Source organism: Athene cunicularia (genome assembly GCF_003259725.1).
Source record: "Athene cunicularia isolate RWA chromosome 27 unlocalized genomic scaffold, athCun1 chr27_part1, whole genome shotgun sequence".
NCBI classification, from domain to species: domain Eukaryota; kingdom Metazoa; phylum Chordata; class Aves; order Strigiformes; family Strigidae; genus Athene; species Athene cunicularia.
In genome coordinates, this window is record NW_020799138.1 from 154,416 (window position 1) to 169,027 (window position 14,612).

Here is a 14,612-nt window from a genome sequence, read left to right on the forward strand (position 1 = left end):
TAGTGAAGGACTGGAGCTAGCCTTAGTAAAAGCTTACCATTTTGATTTGCAGGGCAGATCTTTCCCTCGTTTAAAAAACAGCCCTAGACCTATGTACCTTTCTGGGGTTACTTCCCTTCCTAAGTGTCGTGACCTCCTAACAGCAGCAGCAGAGCCCTGAGGCAAAGGTAGATGCCCTTCAGCCAGGATATAAGCTTTTCTGAGGAACTAGTAGAGGAAGTTTTGCTCCCTGATGTATTTAATTAAGCATCAGAAGTAATAATGCCCACATCCTACTTCTGGTGGTGTAAGCTGCAACCTGTGTTTGTTATCCATGAAATTCTAACCAGCCCAGAAATACCCCTCCTTGTCGGCATCAGGTCATGGCCACAGACCAGTGCACTGAAAATGAAATGAAGATTTACTGTTTTCCTGGACTGTCCCTGGTGTTTTGGGTGAACAGAGCAGTTATGACATTTCCCCAATCCCACATTCAGGGATGTTGGACTTGGCATAGAAGAGATTGAACAAAGGGAGATGATCTGGGTAGCTGCTGAGTGCCAGTGTGGCAGCCTCCTGCCCAGGACTCCTGTAGAGGGGCCTGACCTTCCTGAAGGCTGAAGTATAAACCTGATACAATTAAAGAAAGTAGATACTTCAAAGGGAGCCTACTGAGAGGGCTGCAAGCTGCTCTTTGAACTTTTAAGGTTTATTATATTGAAAGTAAGGTCTTGGTAGTCAGCCTTTTGTTTTGTACTGTGCTTTAACACTGATGCAATTCCTTTGGAAAAGGGATCTTGGCTATCTAAATTGGTTGGGTGCTTTTGAAAATGCTGCTTCTGTAAGGTGTCTGTGAGCAAATTAGCCTGGTGACAGCCTGTAATAGTATGCAGTACATATAATAGCGCTTTCCCACAGAAAACCTTCAGCTTTTGCAGCTGTGCCTACAAAAACTTTGCATTTATTGTCCTAAGGACAAATGATACTATCAGGAAATCTAAAATGTGTCATCATATTCGTGCATTATAATTTAATGCAGTGCTGCATGGTAATGCTCCTCAGAAGACATGCTTACCAGATACGTCAATGAAAAAGCACTTTGCATGATGCAAACCAAAAATTTGCTTTTTTGTGTTGAAAAATAGTCTGTGCATGCTACCCCATATGACAGAACAGAAAATGTCTGTCCTAGCCTTGAACATCTTAGGAAATACCCACTGTAAATCCTTTCTTTAAGTGCTCTGGATTATCATGGAGCATGTTAACAGTACCCCAGATCTGCTCTTCTGAGGATGATGTATCACACAAACCTTACGAATTGGAGGGCAGAGTCCAATGAGCAGCTGTACGCCTTGGTGCTCTGTATCTCTGAGACAGCTGACCAAGGACAAGGTGGTGGCATCTCAGGTTGACTTTTTACTGGCTGATAGAAATATCTCCCCGTAGGCAAGAAAAGCATCAACATGACCTTTCATTTCTCTCCCACAGTAGCTTTTCACAGTCCTCCTGCTAAGATTAAAAAGGAGCCGCAGAGTCCCTCCTTGGACCCCACACTGTCCTGCAACCATAAGCAGTCGTTCCAGTGCCACAACGGCGAGCAGTGCCTTTATGCCAGGTAACACAGCTTACACAGGGGCGGGATGGGAGCTGTTAAGAAATCAGGTGCTACTGCTTTACCTGATAATGAAGTGTTATGACAACAGTCTGGCTTGCCTGCTGGGTAAGGGCTGTGTATGCATGCTGCTCTACGAACTAACCTGTGGGTCAGCTCATGGCAGCCTCCTCATACTGCCATTTATTGCACTGGGTAGCTCAGACCTATGTGGAGTAGATCTGGGCTCACCTGGTTTTTTTTCTTCTCCCTACTGCTGTTACTCAGCTGTCCTGATGCTGAAAGCAGTCTTGACATGTCACGTGCCTCTCTCCCCATTGCTTTCCAAAATCTCTCCCACAAGGAGCTCCCTAACAGCACAGTCCCGGCTACTTGCCTGAGTTATGGCTTCTTCAGTACAGACACCTCCAGTTTTCTGCTTGAGGGTTATTGCTATCATGTGTGGGGGTGACCAATAACCAGAAAGGAAGGACCTAGGTGGCTGCACAGAGGGACAGCGTGTCTGCCTGTGACGTGTTCTCCCTGGGTGCTGCCACAAGTCCTTCTTGGAGAACTGTAATGCTCCAATATCTGTTTGACTGTCCCAGTGCCTATGATCAGCCCAGACAAGTTGGAATCAAGACCCCCAACCCAGGAGCCCCAATACAGTCACCGCTCCAACTGTTCCCTAGACAGGACAGGAGCTTCCTGACGCCTGCAGGGCCACCCAACCCCAGATCCAGCTGTGGATACCTCAGTGAAAACAGGTGAGTTACTGCCAGGACAAGGCAGCCACTGGCAAGAAGGATTGTTCTCCTTGGTGATTCAGGGAGGAGGGGCTGCAGCATCCTGATTAAAGGGCTCAGTTTCCAGCAATCACAGGATCCCTCTCATCCTAAGTACCTTGGACCCACCACTGCTGCCTAGGGTTTGAAGTCTATCACCTTAAGCCTGTCAGATTCTGAGAATGATGGGCTGTGTAGCTGCCCTTGGAAACATCTTTCATTGAGGTCTCTTCCTTGCCTCAGCTACGTGTGCAGCTCCTACAGCCCTAGTAACAGGCTGAGGGCAAGGAGCTTTCTGTCCCTGAACCAGCCATACACCAGCACAGAGATCAGAGGGCCAAGAAAGCAGCCATCCCCTGTCCTCTCCCCTCTTCTAGCTCTGCATACCAGCCACCTCTGGAGATGTGCCGTTCCTTCCCTTCCTCCCAGGGCATGGCCCAGGAAGACCCTGTTGCCTTCCAGCGCCAGATGTCTGAGCCCTGCCTCCAGTACCCTCATCAGGGCTTCAAACGGGAGTTCCAGGACCTGCAGTACGAGCAAGTGAGCCGGGCAGGCAGCAGCCGTCCGTTCCCAGGAGCCGTGGTGATCAAACAGGAGCAGGTGGACTACCTGTATGACTCAGGTAGGCAGCACTTGCTCCTCCTGACTGTATAAACAAGGTCTCCCTGCAGGGGAGCAGCCTTCTGGGTGAACATCTGTCACTGGTGGCCTTTGGGCTTTGAAGCAGTACTACTTCATCTTCAGGAGTGTGTGTGATCTGGGAAACTGGCTGTGTCGCAGGAAATGTGAACAGCTGTTTACTGCATCCAGGAGAAGGCTGGAACAGTCACTTTCCCTACCATGTTCTGAGAAGGACTTTCTGGTAGATGATGGAGAGCTTTAACAAGGTATAGGAGCTAGAAGGTGACATTAAACCCATTCATACTAGATTAAAGGCATGCTTTTTTTCCAAGGGAATAAGTAGCTGCTGGGGACACTCTCAAAATTCATAATTAGTCCACTCTCACCATCAGAAATGGAGAAAAGTGCATTCTCAATTTCACAGGGGGTTTTTGTCTTCAGGGGCATGAGTGAGCTGGTAGATTTTAGAAACAGATAGCAGTGAGGTCAGCTTTGAAGAAATTCTACTGAAAATGTTATGTAAATGGTAGCAGAAAATAAGGTATCCAATATCTTGGAGCTTGTACAGAAAAACTGTCTCGGATCCCTGCAGCAGGAGCAGATCTTCAAGCACTGGCAGAGGAAAGGTGCAGGGATTGCACTACACAACCCTGAGCTGCAGCTCGTGACACTGCTTGGCCTTGAGTGGAGACAGAAGCATTTATTTCACAAATTGGAGGCAGAGACGGAGCTCTCCCAGCCCAGCTGGTGGGTGTCAGCTTTCACTGCTGAGGTCTCTCGCTGGCAGCTGACACCCGCTGGGAACTTGCCACAGCAGGTCACTGAGAGAGCTGATGCCCCATTTTGAAGCTTACTGTGCAAGATAAGCCAGCCTTGTTCTGGCAAACGGGTGTAAAATTCTAAAACTGTCTAAAGAGACTGGGGTGGCTAACAATAACTGGCCAATTCCAAGGACAGGCACAGAGCGGGGTCTGGGTTGACTCAGCAGAGTGCAAGTGTGTTGCTCCGTGTCTCTTGTGTCAGCATCCACTTGCTACTGCTCATAGAAACAGGGCACAGAGCAGAGATTTCAGAGGAGAAAAACAATTCCAAAACCAGCAACTTAGATACCAGATTAGTCAGGTAATCTTCTTTTATATAAGGGATAAATTTATTTTTTCAGTAGACCTGTCCAAAGACTTGCTATCCTGACATCACAGTACCCTCTTCTAGATGGAATATTACTGCTGGTTTCCTGGTTTAAGGGGCATTTAAGGGACATTTTGAATTGTTTGCTTTAGCAGAAATAAATACATAAATAAAAAGTTTCTACAAGGGTATAGAATCCACCACTGTGGCTATGATGATATTACATGTTCACTGGGTCCTTCTGGTCCAGATGGGAAGAAAATGTGAAATCCAGAAGAATGTTTTTTCTGAGAGTAGTTTATGATTGTAATAATCCACAGTCTGTCAGCTCAGAGTACCCTTCTGCCCTTAGCATCAGCAAAATGTCTGCTGAAAGCAATGGCTGTACACAGGAGTATGAGGGAAATGTAAGGTAAATCTTCCGAAAGCTCCCAGTTACAGCTTCCACTTCGGCTGTGGGTGGAAAACAGGTTTGATTCAGAAAACACAAGATATGGAGGATGTGCAGTGCGGTACAATTTACAGAGATCATGAAAAGACTCTCTGGTTGTTTTCAAACTCAGGCTGTTTTTCCTTTGTTTTCTCAACTGCCTGTGAGAATGCCCTGTCATGATCTGAAAAAGCCAGGGAGACTTAAGAGATCTGAAATGATCTTTGTGTAGTAAATGTTCAGATGCTGCTGCTCTCCGTTAGCAACATCATGTACGCCTAGAAAAATGTAATGCCTTCTCACCTGCGAAAACAGCAGCAGAGCACGTAATTATCTTAAACTAAGATGCGGGAGAGGTGTCATACAAATTTAGTTTATTGCCCAAGATTTTTGTATTGAGTGGTGTGTAGGTGACTGCTGGCTACCCTGGCCACTCTGAAGGATGTCATGGGATAGTACCTCAAAAAATATCCTGGTGTAATTCATGGTTGGAGCATGATGAAGATGAAGTTGTGGTGGGATGGCTGAGACCCAGAAGGTCACCAGTCTGACACTAACCATTTAGGAGAGCCTTAGGAGGTTGTCTGTGAGACAGCTGCGCTTACCTGTCCACCTCCAGAGAGCACAGTCATCCTGCCTCCTGCGCTTTTTAATTAACTGAGTTTGTTAATTGTTCTGTAGATGTTCCTGCCTGTCCTTCCATGTACATAAATGCTGAGAGTTATCCAAGCCATTCAAATACAGAAGATACCTCAGGTAAGAAACTCGGTGGCTGTCTTTTCCCTGCATTGCCCTCTCGTGCTACCCTGTCTGTCTGTCACTGCCTCGCTTTCTCTTTCAGGCTGCAGCTATGACAAGCAGATGAGGTCCTTCCCTGATGATGTCTGTGTCGTTCCAGAAAAATTTGAAGGTTGGAGAAAGAATGGCTTGCAGTTTGGGTGTAAAATAGGGTTAGCCACTTGACCACTGTCTGCACAGTTCATTACACTGTGTTCTTGCAGGGCCGTTAGCTGTGGTTCATACCTGGCTTTCTGATATCCCATTTCTTGAGCTTTTTTAGCAGCAAACAGGCCTTGTAGCATAAGTATTTTAATTGTGAGGTTCATCAGAGCTCCTCTTGGAAGAGCTGCTGGTGAATTGACTGCTCTATGTGAACTGAAATAGTCCAAGTAAACATTTGTGAAATGCGCTTTTCTTTTTTGCAGCTGTTTTTGCACCGTTACCCTCAGAAACAGCTTGTTTGCTCTTCTCAGCAGGAGACATCAAGCAGGAAGCTGGTGGGTACCGGGAAGGACCTCCATACCAGCGACGGGGTTCTCTGCAGCTCTGGCAATTTCTTGTGGCTTTATTGGATGATCCAACCAATTCCCAGTTCATTGCCTGGACTGGTAGAGGGATGGAGTTCAAGCTCATTGAGCCCGAAGAGGTAAAACCATTTCGCTTCTCTACAGGCTCGGGGGGAGCAGCCACTGCTGCTGAGGCTGGGAATTCCCAAGTAGCTTTTCCTCTGCCCTGTGAAGGCTCTGCCTACCAGTGGTACTTGCTAGACCCTGTAGCCAGTCAAAGCTTTTAGAAGTGGTCAAAACACTTGGGTGACACAAATATTATGTTTAAGAAAGGCTGCTTGTAAGTTTAGAGTCTCAGCAATTCAGTGAGTCAAATTACACCCTGCTTCCACTCCACTCCCAAGCTTGCAGTGACCTGTGCGGTTTTAGCACCATTCTTGAGGCTGACATCGAGGTTTGGAGTTTTGAACCCTACTGATTATAGAAGCTTTCATAAAAATCTGGAATAAAATATGTCCTAGTCTTAAATATATTTTATATCAAAATGACATTAATTAAGGTGTAATTTCTAATGCTGTCATGTTCTAGAAAAACCAGTGATATCTGACAGTACCTGGGAGATGTGTCTGTAATACCTGTTCATATCTTGTTCCAATTAGAGCTGCATTTAACACTCTTCTTGCTACATATTAACTTTTACGGGCACTTTCAGTGCAGATGAGTTGTTCTGGTCAACTGACATATGCTTACAACAGCTGTCTGAGTCTCATGGACAAAGCTGAAAATCACGTAGGAGGAGGAAGAAATGCACGTTGGGTCTGAGAGGAGGTGTTCCCTCATACCTGGGCTTCTGGCATTTGTGATCCTTGAAGATGAAGTGAAGCATAGGATGAAGCAGTCCTCTAGTATCCTCAATCTTTCAGAATACTGGAGAGTATTTGTAGTGGCAAGGTGAATGCCTCTCTGTTGTAGGGTTCAGTTTGAGTTCTACTTTTCTTGTTGAAAAGCCTCTAAATAATTATTGCTTGATTCTATTATTTAAATGTTGTAAATGTTTGCATGTGTTGTGGTACCATTCCTCAAAAAGGAATTCCTCTGGATAATGGTCTTTTGCCCTTGGGTTGGGTTCACAGACATTCATGCATGTTGATGCTTTATTCTACAGGTAGCGAGGCTGTGGGGCATCCAAAAGAACCGTCCAGCCATGAACTATGACAAGCTGAGCCGATCCCTTCGCTACTATTATGAGAAAGGCATCATGCAGAAGGTCAGTTTACAAAGCAGATGGAGTTTTTATGTCTTCAGTGATGGATCTCCTGTTTTGAGACAGAAGTCTTGCAGGTACAGAATGTACCTGAGCTAGCCAAACATCCTGAACTTTCTTTCCCCATAACTTCTCTTTGCAGCAGTTAAATGAAGGTGTAAAAGAGCCAAATCTAGGCAACATATGAGAAATAAAGGGGAATCATAATTTCTTTCTCTGTATATGTTTGCAGTCAGGAGAGTTGGAATTTATGCATCTGCAAGGACATATAATGAGTCTAGACTTGCTGTTGGTGAGAGACAGGCTGCCTGAGAGTTGGTCGTATGTGGTAGGGATGGTGTCTGCCAGAGCCAGGGCGCTGGAGAGGATCACTGAGTGTAATTATGTCACAGTACAGACCGGTCAGGGACTGTTGAAGCTGCTGCTATCTGGACAAAAAGTCAGCTGGCAGCATCCCATTTCCCAGGAGCTGTTCCAGGGGAGCCCAAAGCAGCAGAGAAGTGGGAGGACTGCACAAGGAGAAGTTCACAACTCTGGCATGTCTCAGGACAAAGGGCTACAGCAGCCAGACGTTTTTGTGAGCCTTCTCCACTGCCGAGGAGCATTGCTTAGTGCTGCCTGTGGGTCTGCAGCATTTGTCCCTTATCTTCCCTGCAGGTAGCTGGGGAGCGCTACGTGTACAAGTTTGTGTGTGAGCCTGAAGCCTTGTTCTCTCTGGCCTTCCCTGATAATCAGCGGCCAACCCTGAAGGCAGAGCTGGACCGCCAGATCAGTGAGGAGGACACAGTGCCTCTTTCTCACCTGGATGAGAATGCCACTTACCTGCCAGACCTTGGGAGCCTCCCTCCACAGCTTTACAGCAAAGGCTACACGTACTAGCTCTGCTGGGAGCACACTGTGCCACCCTTACTTGTGTGTACAGGGAGATGTCTGGTTAGTATTCAATCAGTATAAGCTTTTTCTCAGGCCAGCCTAGGGCAGCACTAAACTGTGAACACCTGCTTTGATCAGAAAGAGTGTTCAGGTACATATGTGGATAATCACCCGACAGTTGACAGCGTGTGGTAAGACTCATATTTGTCAGGACTTGTTCTCAGCGATGCAGATGTCTTCCGAGCAGCAGAGCTGCAGCTTCAGCAGCGTATCAGGAGATTGCTGCCTTCAGACAGAACAAATGAGCCTGTCACTGTCCCTCTCTTTGGTGAGGGAGCAGATGTTGCCCTACTGGGCTGTTTTTCAGACATGAGAATGCTACGATGCTGCTTCTGACTCCATTCCTCCAGCACATGTACTGAACCCCTGTGTAACCTTCCCTCAGCAGGGGACGGCTCTGAACCGTGTGGACTCACCTCTGCACGGCTGGTCTTGCCTTCTTCCCAGGATGGCAGCAGCACAGCAGCCACAGTTCATCTGCCTTCCCTGTGAACTGCTTTGTGGTAATGGGGAATACTTTTTTGTTTTGTAGGTGCATGCTCCTGCTTTATCATCTCCTTGCTCATAACACTTTGTGCCAGAGGTATCTGGTATTTAGGCACCATGAGCAGGGAGCTGGAGGCACTGGCCAGGACTGGAGCAGTCCTGGGGTACCTGTCACAACACCCGGTTCAGGGGAACTCCAGAGCTGCTTGACTGCATCGGTCTGGGGCACAGGTCAAAGCCGGGTAAGGGGGTTGCAGGAGGCAGCAAGGCCTTGAGCCACCACTTCAGTGTAGTGTTGTGGCTTTTCCAAACTGAAGAACTTCAACAAAGCGTCAGGATCTTTGAAGACCTGTCAGGCTCTTGAGCATGCCCATCCTGGGCTTGGCTAGGAAATAATTTAAGGCAAGAAACAAACCTAGGGGAGGTGTGTTTAAGAAAATGCCTTACAAAGTAATCTAAACCATATGTAGTTCTTCATATCTGAATTTAGATTTAACCTCCACAGATATTTACATATTTGAGGGAAACCCTGATGTGTTGGAAAGGCAGCTATCTCTGCAGCCCAATGCAGCACATGCAACTTAACTAGACTTTGAGTGGTTTTCCACAATAGTGAACACTTCTCACAGGCACCACATCCTCACTGAGAGGTGCCTCACTTGTTAACTGGCAGCTCTGGCCATGTGCCCAGCTGGACAAGGGGCAGTACGTGTACCTATACAGAAAAGGCCTGTTTCCTACTTCTTCAGAGTCATGTTCCAGCTGCTGAATACAGAGCATCACCAATCCTGCCAATGTTGTAGCCTGTAAAGGAAATTCTGTATATTGATTGAAAGCCTGATTTCCCCTGATGACTTTCCTGCATGGCTAATGCCAGCCCTTCCAGCCTTGTCCCTGGGCAGGAGGGCCAGGAACGGCAGCTCTCCCTGCCCAAGGAGAGGCTGGACACTCAGAGCAGCCTGCCCTGCTGAAGCCTCTGGAGTGCTGTGCTGGCCAGAGACTTGGTGTTCTGCAGCTCCTGGCCCTCCTGCCTTGCCCTGCTCCCACCTGGCAAGCACACTTCTTCTAGTGTCCCAGAAGTAAGGGCGAAAGGGAACCCTTCTACTGGTATAAGCTGCCTTTATTATTTATGAGTGTAAAAATACTATAATTAATAAATTGGTCTATGGCTCTGGCCAGTGCACCCTCATTCAGCCCCTGCCTAGTCCTCCCTTACCTTCTGAACTTGCTTTACCCATCTCCTTGGCACCAGTGTGCAGCTTTGGGTAGCTGAGGAATATGTGTTTACTTCTGAATCTTGGTGGAGCTCAAGAAATTAACATTTCATGCCCATGACATCCTCACCACCAGTCATACAACAGGGACTGAACGCCCACGGTGAAATACGTAACCTCTGACTGCACCTGGTGTCAGGTTCTCTGCAGCTGCAGAGAACAGCACCCGTTCTCCCACGCTGACAGGGCACGGGCCATGGAGCCAGCCTTGGGGGGTTTAAATAGCTTCTCCCTCAAATTCATCTGTCTGAACAGTGGCACTTCCAGGTTGCCTTCTAGGAAAGTGTGTGTTACCACCTGCTGAGCTGGTGACATGCTGGGGGCAGCACGGGGCAGGGGGTGGCACCATGTCCCAGGGCAGAGCTGAGTGTGCCCTGCCCAGACGTGCTGCCCGCCTGGGCTGCAGCGAGGACAGGAGGTACCCTGAAGTGGGGGAGCCCTTTCACACTGCGCCTTCCTCCAGAGCATCAGGTACCTCCTAAAAGAAGTATTTGTGCTCTCTTGAGGCAAAATGTGGGTGGGGGCTGTACCCGCCTCCAACACAGTATTGCCAATGAATGAGTAGCTTGCTTTTATTTGGTATCTCAATCTGCAGGATTCCCAAGGATTTTACATTTATTCAGTATTCTTTAGGGTACTCTATTCCAGAAAGGGAATTCAGGGAGCTAGTTCACATTTGGATGAAATTTTAGCTCCACATTTCACTCGGGGGTTTGTCAATCAGTGCAACAGATCGATAGCTGTAGAGCAGTTCTGGGAATCAGCAAGATCAGGTTCTCATAATTGAGGGGCAGCGGCCTCCAAAGGGCAGAGATTTACAATAACCAGCTCAGAGAGCTGGGAGTCAATAAACATGCTCTGTGTTTCCAGTTCAGCAAGAGAGAGGCAGCTCATTAGGGAAAATATTGGAGGTAGTAGACAAGTGTCATAAATTTCTCATTCTGGTCCTGAAAAGTGCCAGCCCCATCCCACCACACAGATGATGTTTCAGCTTTGCTAGCTAGTCACTCATGTTCCTGTTCATACAGTAAATTTGCAACAACTCATGATACAGAGCTGTCTCTTCCCAAGCTGAATGGTTTTGGCACTTGAGGGGGAGAAGTGCACACAGAGCCTGTGCAGCACACCTTTAGGTCAGCATCCCTTCACCGTAAAAATTCACAGCTGAGCTTTGCTCTACATTAGAAAGGCAAGAAAGACATCGTCCTTCATGGAAAACCCTCTAAAGACAGGTCTGCTCATGACAAACACTGACATCTGGATGCAAATACACCTAACATTCTTGCACTTTTTTTTTTTATTACTGTTTACTCATTATATTCAAAATCTACTCTAGCAACTTATTCCTCAGGATGTGATGATGCTTTGGGATCAGCCAGAAATAAATTCTCAGCAGTCATTTATGCCTCATGTAATTTTTTCTAGAATTATTTTTTTCCCATGTGGTTGCTATTATTGCAATGGCTTTGCTGTTACTTCTGCTGTATCAACAGCACAAAGCCCAGCAGGAAGTGCCATAAATCTATTACCCAGAACATGATGCAAAGTTCCTTGCTGGTCATAGTAAATAATTAACATGTAACATTACAGCATGTCCCAGATGTACCCTTAGAGTGGACTGTCTTAAGGCAAAGGAATTACCCCTGGTGTTAATGGGTTGCCAAGCAGAACTGAACGATCTGATGCAATTTGCTGAAGCTAACCCAGGAAATATTTCTGTTACCAGATTCCATACCCTGAAATAAGTATGAATAGTGATAGTGAAGGACAAAGACAGCAGCAACTCTCACTTCTTGGGCTGAGCACTGAACGGGAAAAACGGGAGGGTTATCAGGAAGTGCATTTGTCTTTTTCAGGCTGTATATGGCACAGACGGCTGATGTCATCTGGCTAGGCACAGCCCCAACAATGCGCCCAGGGCCGGCAGGCACGTCAGAAGGGACAGTGCATCATTCCCAGCAGAGCTGAGAAGGGTGCCAGGATGAGATCTGCCAGGAATGAATTCTGGCCTGGCCAGGCCAAGTCATCGAGCAGTGTCATCTCAAAAGATGAGGAGAGCAGCAGATAACCCTTTTGCTCCTGTGGTGCCATTCCCGTCCCACCACACAGAGCCTGCTGGGAACATCAAGCTCTGTACCAGACAGACACTCCTGTACAGCATGTTCTCATTCACACCTATTTAAGGGGCTCAGCAAAGCAAAGGAAACCAGAGCTGGCCATGACCCACTCTGGTCAGTACTTTTAACTTGAGCCCAAGAGGGACTTGTCTCCCTTGCAGCACTAAGCCTGTCAGAGTGTGGGGTCAGCGTGTGGGACTCACCAGCTCCCTGGTCTGGTGAGCCACAAACCTTTGGCTTTGCCACAGTTGAGCTTTCAGGAGGGAGATAAGCAGCTCCCACTCAACTCTGAAACACTCCCATGGGGGTTGCCATAAGACAGTCTTAGAAAGAACTTCGCTGAGCAGAGCAAGTAGTTCAGGCTTAGGGCTGAGGTGACCCCAACAGGAGCAGCGCATCGTTTACACCATTAAGCCAACCACAGGGGAGCACAGGTGACTCCAAGGACAGTGACCATGACATTTACATTTGACTCCTTGTAATATTTTCTGGGGGTCCGAGAAGGACGTTGACATTGGCTTTGTTGAGATGCTCAGGAGATTCATTCCAATAAATGAATCAGCCCTCACGACACCTATATATATATCTCCCCATCCTCCTCTGCATGTGAATCACAGCAAGGTTGTAATCTGCCACAACACCAAACGCAAAGAGCAAAGCTGAACCCACCGAGGGCTCAGCAGGATGAGGGCAGCGCTCAGGGCCCCTCAGGCTGTCAAAGAGAGCACATTCCCCTCCCTGCACCATGCGCAGCCCACTCCTCTTTCTCAAGACAGATTACAGCTATTTAGGCTGGTAACTCCTTAAAGGCTTTCCTGTGTCTGGTCTCCTAAGGAGTAGCTGAACAACATGTTCCTTTGCCCTGCAGAGTCACTGCATAGTTGGGGGCTCTGCTTAGGAGATTAATAACCATTCTCTTGGCCATTATGGAACTATGGACAAGTATCAGGTGAGAAAGAGAAGTAGGAGAAAGGGAGGCATCTCAGGGGAGCTTATTAGCTAAAATAGCTAATGGCACCTGAAGTGCCCCTGACATTCTTGCTGAGCTGCTGCATTGTGGCACCTGTTTCCATTTCCCTGAATTAGCGTCAAGCATGTTTTGGAGGCACAACCATTACTGTCCTTTTTGCTTTGGTTCTGTGAGACAGAAACACAGATCTCCCCTCAGCCAGGGTTACCTGGGCATGTCCCACTGGCTGACACTGCATCAACTAAACTGATTTGTACCTATCTGAAGATTTCCATATAATTAAAGAATCCCAAATGCAAATTAACTAAACCCCATGGTTTAGTTATTGAAGGAAAAAATTCTTTTAAACAGTACAGCAGATACAGTGTTTTAAAAGTTCTTGAAAGAAGACATAGCTGAGAAATGAAGTTTGCTTACTTTTGTTAAGAGAAACATAGCAAGGAATCAGCAGAGCAAGCTGCTAACATCTCAGCAGAGGCTGAGGAGTGCCTGTGCTGACCTCGCCAGCCTGCAGGGTCCCCGGGAGGTCGCCCAGGCTCAGGGGCTGGCAGCCTCAGGGGTTGTTCCGAGGTAAAGAGGTCAGTCCACTCCCTTGCCAGGTTGGGGTTCATGCCAGCTGAAGTTTGATTCACCCCAGCTTGCCCCGACACCACCCATCACCTCGGCCTGGCCCTGCGACAGGGAACAGCAGCAGTGAGGCATCGCTGGCTGCCCCGGCCCAACACCTGCACTTTTAGCTGAATGTCACCGCCACTTCTTGGAAGGTTTTAAGTGTTGATGGTGTGGTGGTTGAATTAAATTGATGTTCCTTTTCTTCCCCAAACAAGCCTGTCTTTTGCTCATGACCATAACAGGTGAATCATCCCTCCCTCTCCTTGTCTGGATCCCAAGGGTTCTGTTCTATTTTCTCCTCCCCATTCCTGAGGGGGGAGAGAGCAAGCTGCTGCGTGGTGCTCCATCACCCTCTGGGCTCAGACCACGGCTCCTCTCAAGACACAATAAATAGGTCTTGAGTGCCTCCTACTCTGTCAGCCACTGTCCTTTGTAGACCATACATATGCTCGTGTTTACGAGCAGCAAGGGCTCAGGGGCTGGTGGGAGGCTTGTACTGCAACAGAACCGGCTCCAGGCACTGCAGGAGAGAGCCCAGCAACGCTGCTGTGGCCCCGTGCACTAGCCCACTGCCATGGAAGGTATCCTGACTGCCCCCAAATCCTGTCAAACACAGAAAAGAACCTCGAAACCCAACAACCCTGAGATGAGACATAAAGAACAGTCTCTACCCACTTGCCCCCCTCAAACAGAGGTCAGGGGCTGGGTGCTCAGCTTCCTGCACTGGCAGCAGCCACCTGCACCCCCCAGCAGATCCTCGTCCTTTCACTGGCTCAGCTCAACTGTGCAAGTGCTCCTTAGCTCTGCTGCACAAGAGCCCACCTGCAGCACAGCGCGCGTCCTCAGCACACAGCCTCCTCGGAGGGCAGGCTACCTGCAGTCCTTTGCTTGGTGACAGCCGGTGTTCTCCTCAACACCAGAAATCCTGGACACAGAATCGGCCAGGGAATTCCCGCTGATCCTGCTGCAGAGTGAGGCTGAGCGCTTCATGTCTGTGGAGAACAGCTCCAACTTGAGTGCAGGGGTTGGGGGAGAGAAACACAGAACTTGAGCTTAAGTAAAACACAAATCCACCTCAGGGACACGAATCCACCTCAACTTTTCAGGGAGACAGGCTTACGGGGGGGGGGGGGGGG

The 14,612-nt window shown here is 48.0% G+C and overlaps 1 protein-coding gene across 3 annotated transcripts; it reads left to right on the plus strand.

The window, feature by feature from the left end:
* The first annotated feature begins 2,067 nt into the window (after window positions 1–2,067).
* Window positions 2,068–11,291, plus strand: ETV4 (ETS variant 4). 3 transcript variants are annotated; one of them, XM_026864802.1, is made up of 7 exons: window positions 2,068–2,337; window positions 2,733–2,977; window positions 5,216–5,290; window positions 5,376–5,444; window positions 5,788–5,960; window positions 6,986–7,087; window positions 7,742–11,291. In XM_026864802.1, exons 1-7 carry the CDS (start codon window positions 2,150–2,152, stop codon window positions 7,961–7,963), a joined length of 1,074 nt encoding a protein of 357 aa, XP_026720603.1. In that variant the 5' UTR covers window positions 2,068–2,149; the 3' UTR covers window positions 7,964–11,291. The 3 variants fall into 3 exon arrangements, with proteins under 3 accessions (XP_026720603.1, XP_026720605.1, XP_026720606.1); XM_026864804.1 differs by having other exon boundaries at window positions 5,791–5,960; window positions 7,742–11,290; XM_026864805.1 differs by lacking the exon at window positions 2,733–2,977 and having other exon boundaries at window positions 2,241–2,337.
* The last annotated feature ends 3,321 nt before the right edge of the window (window positions 11,292–14,612 follow it).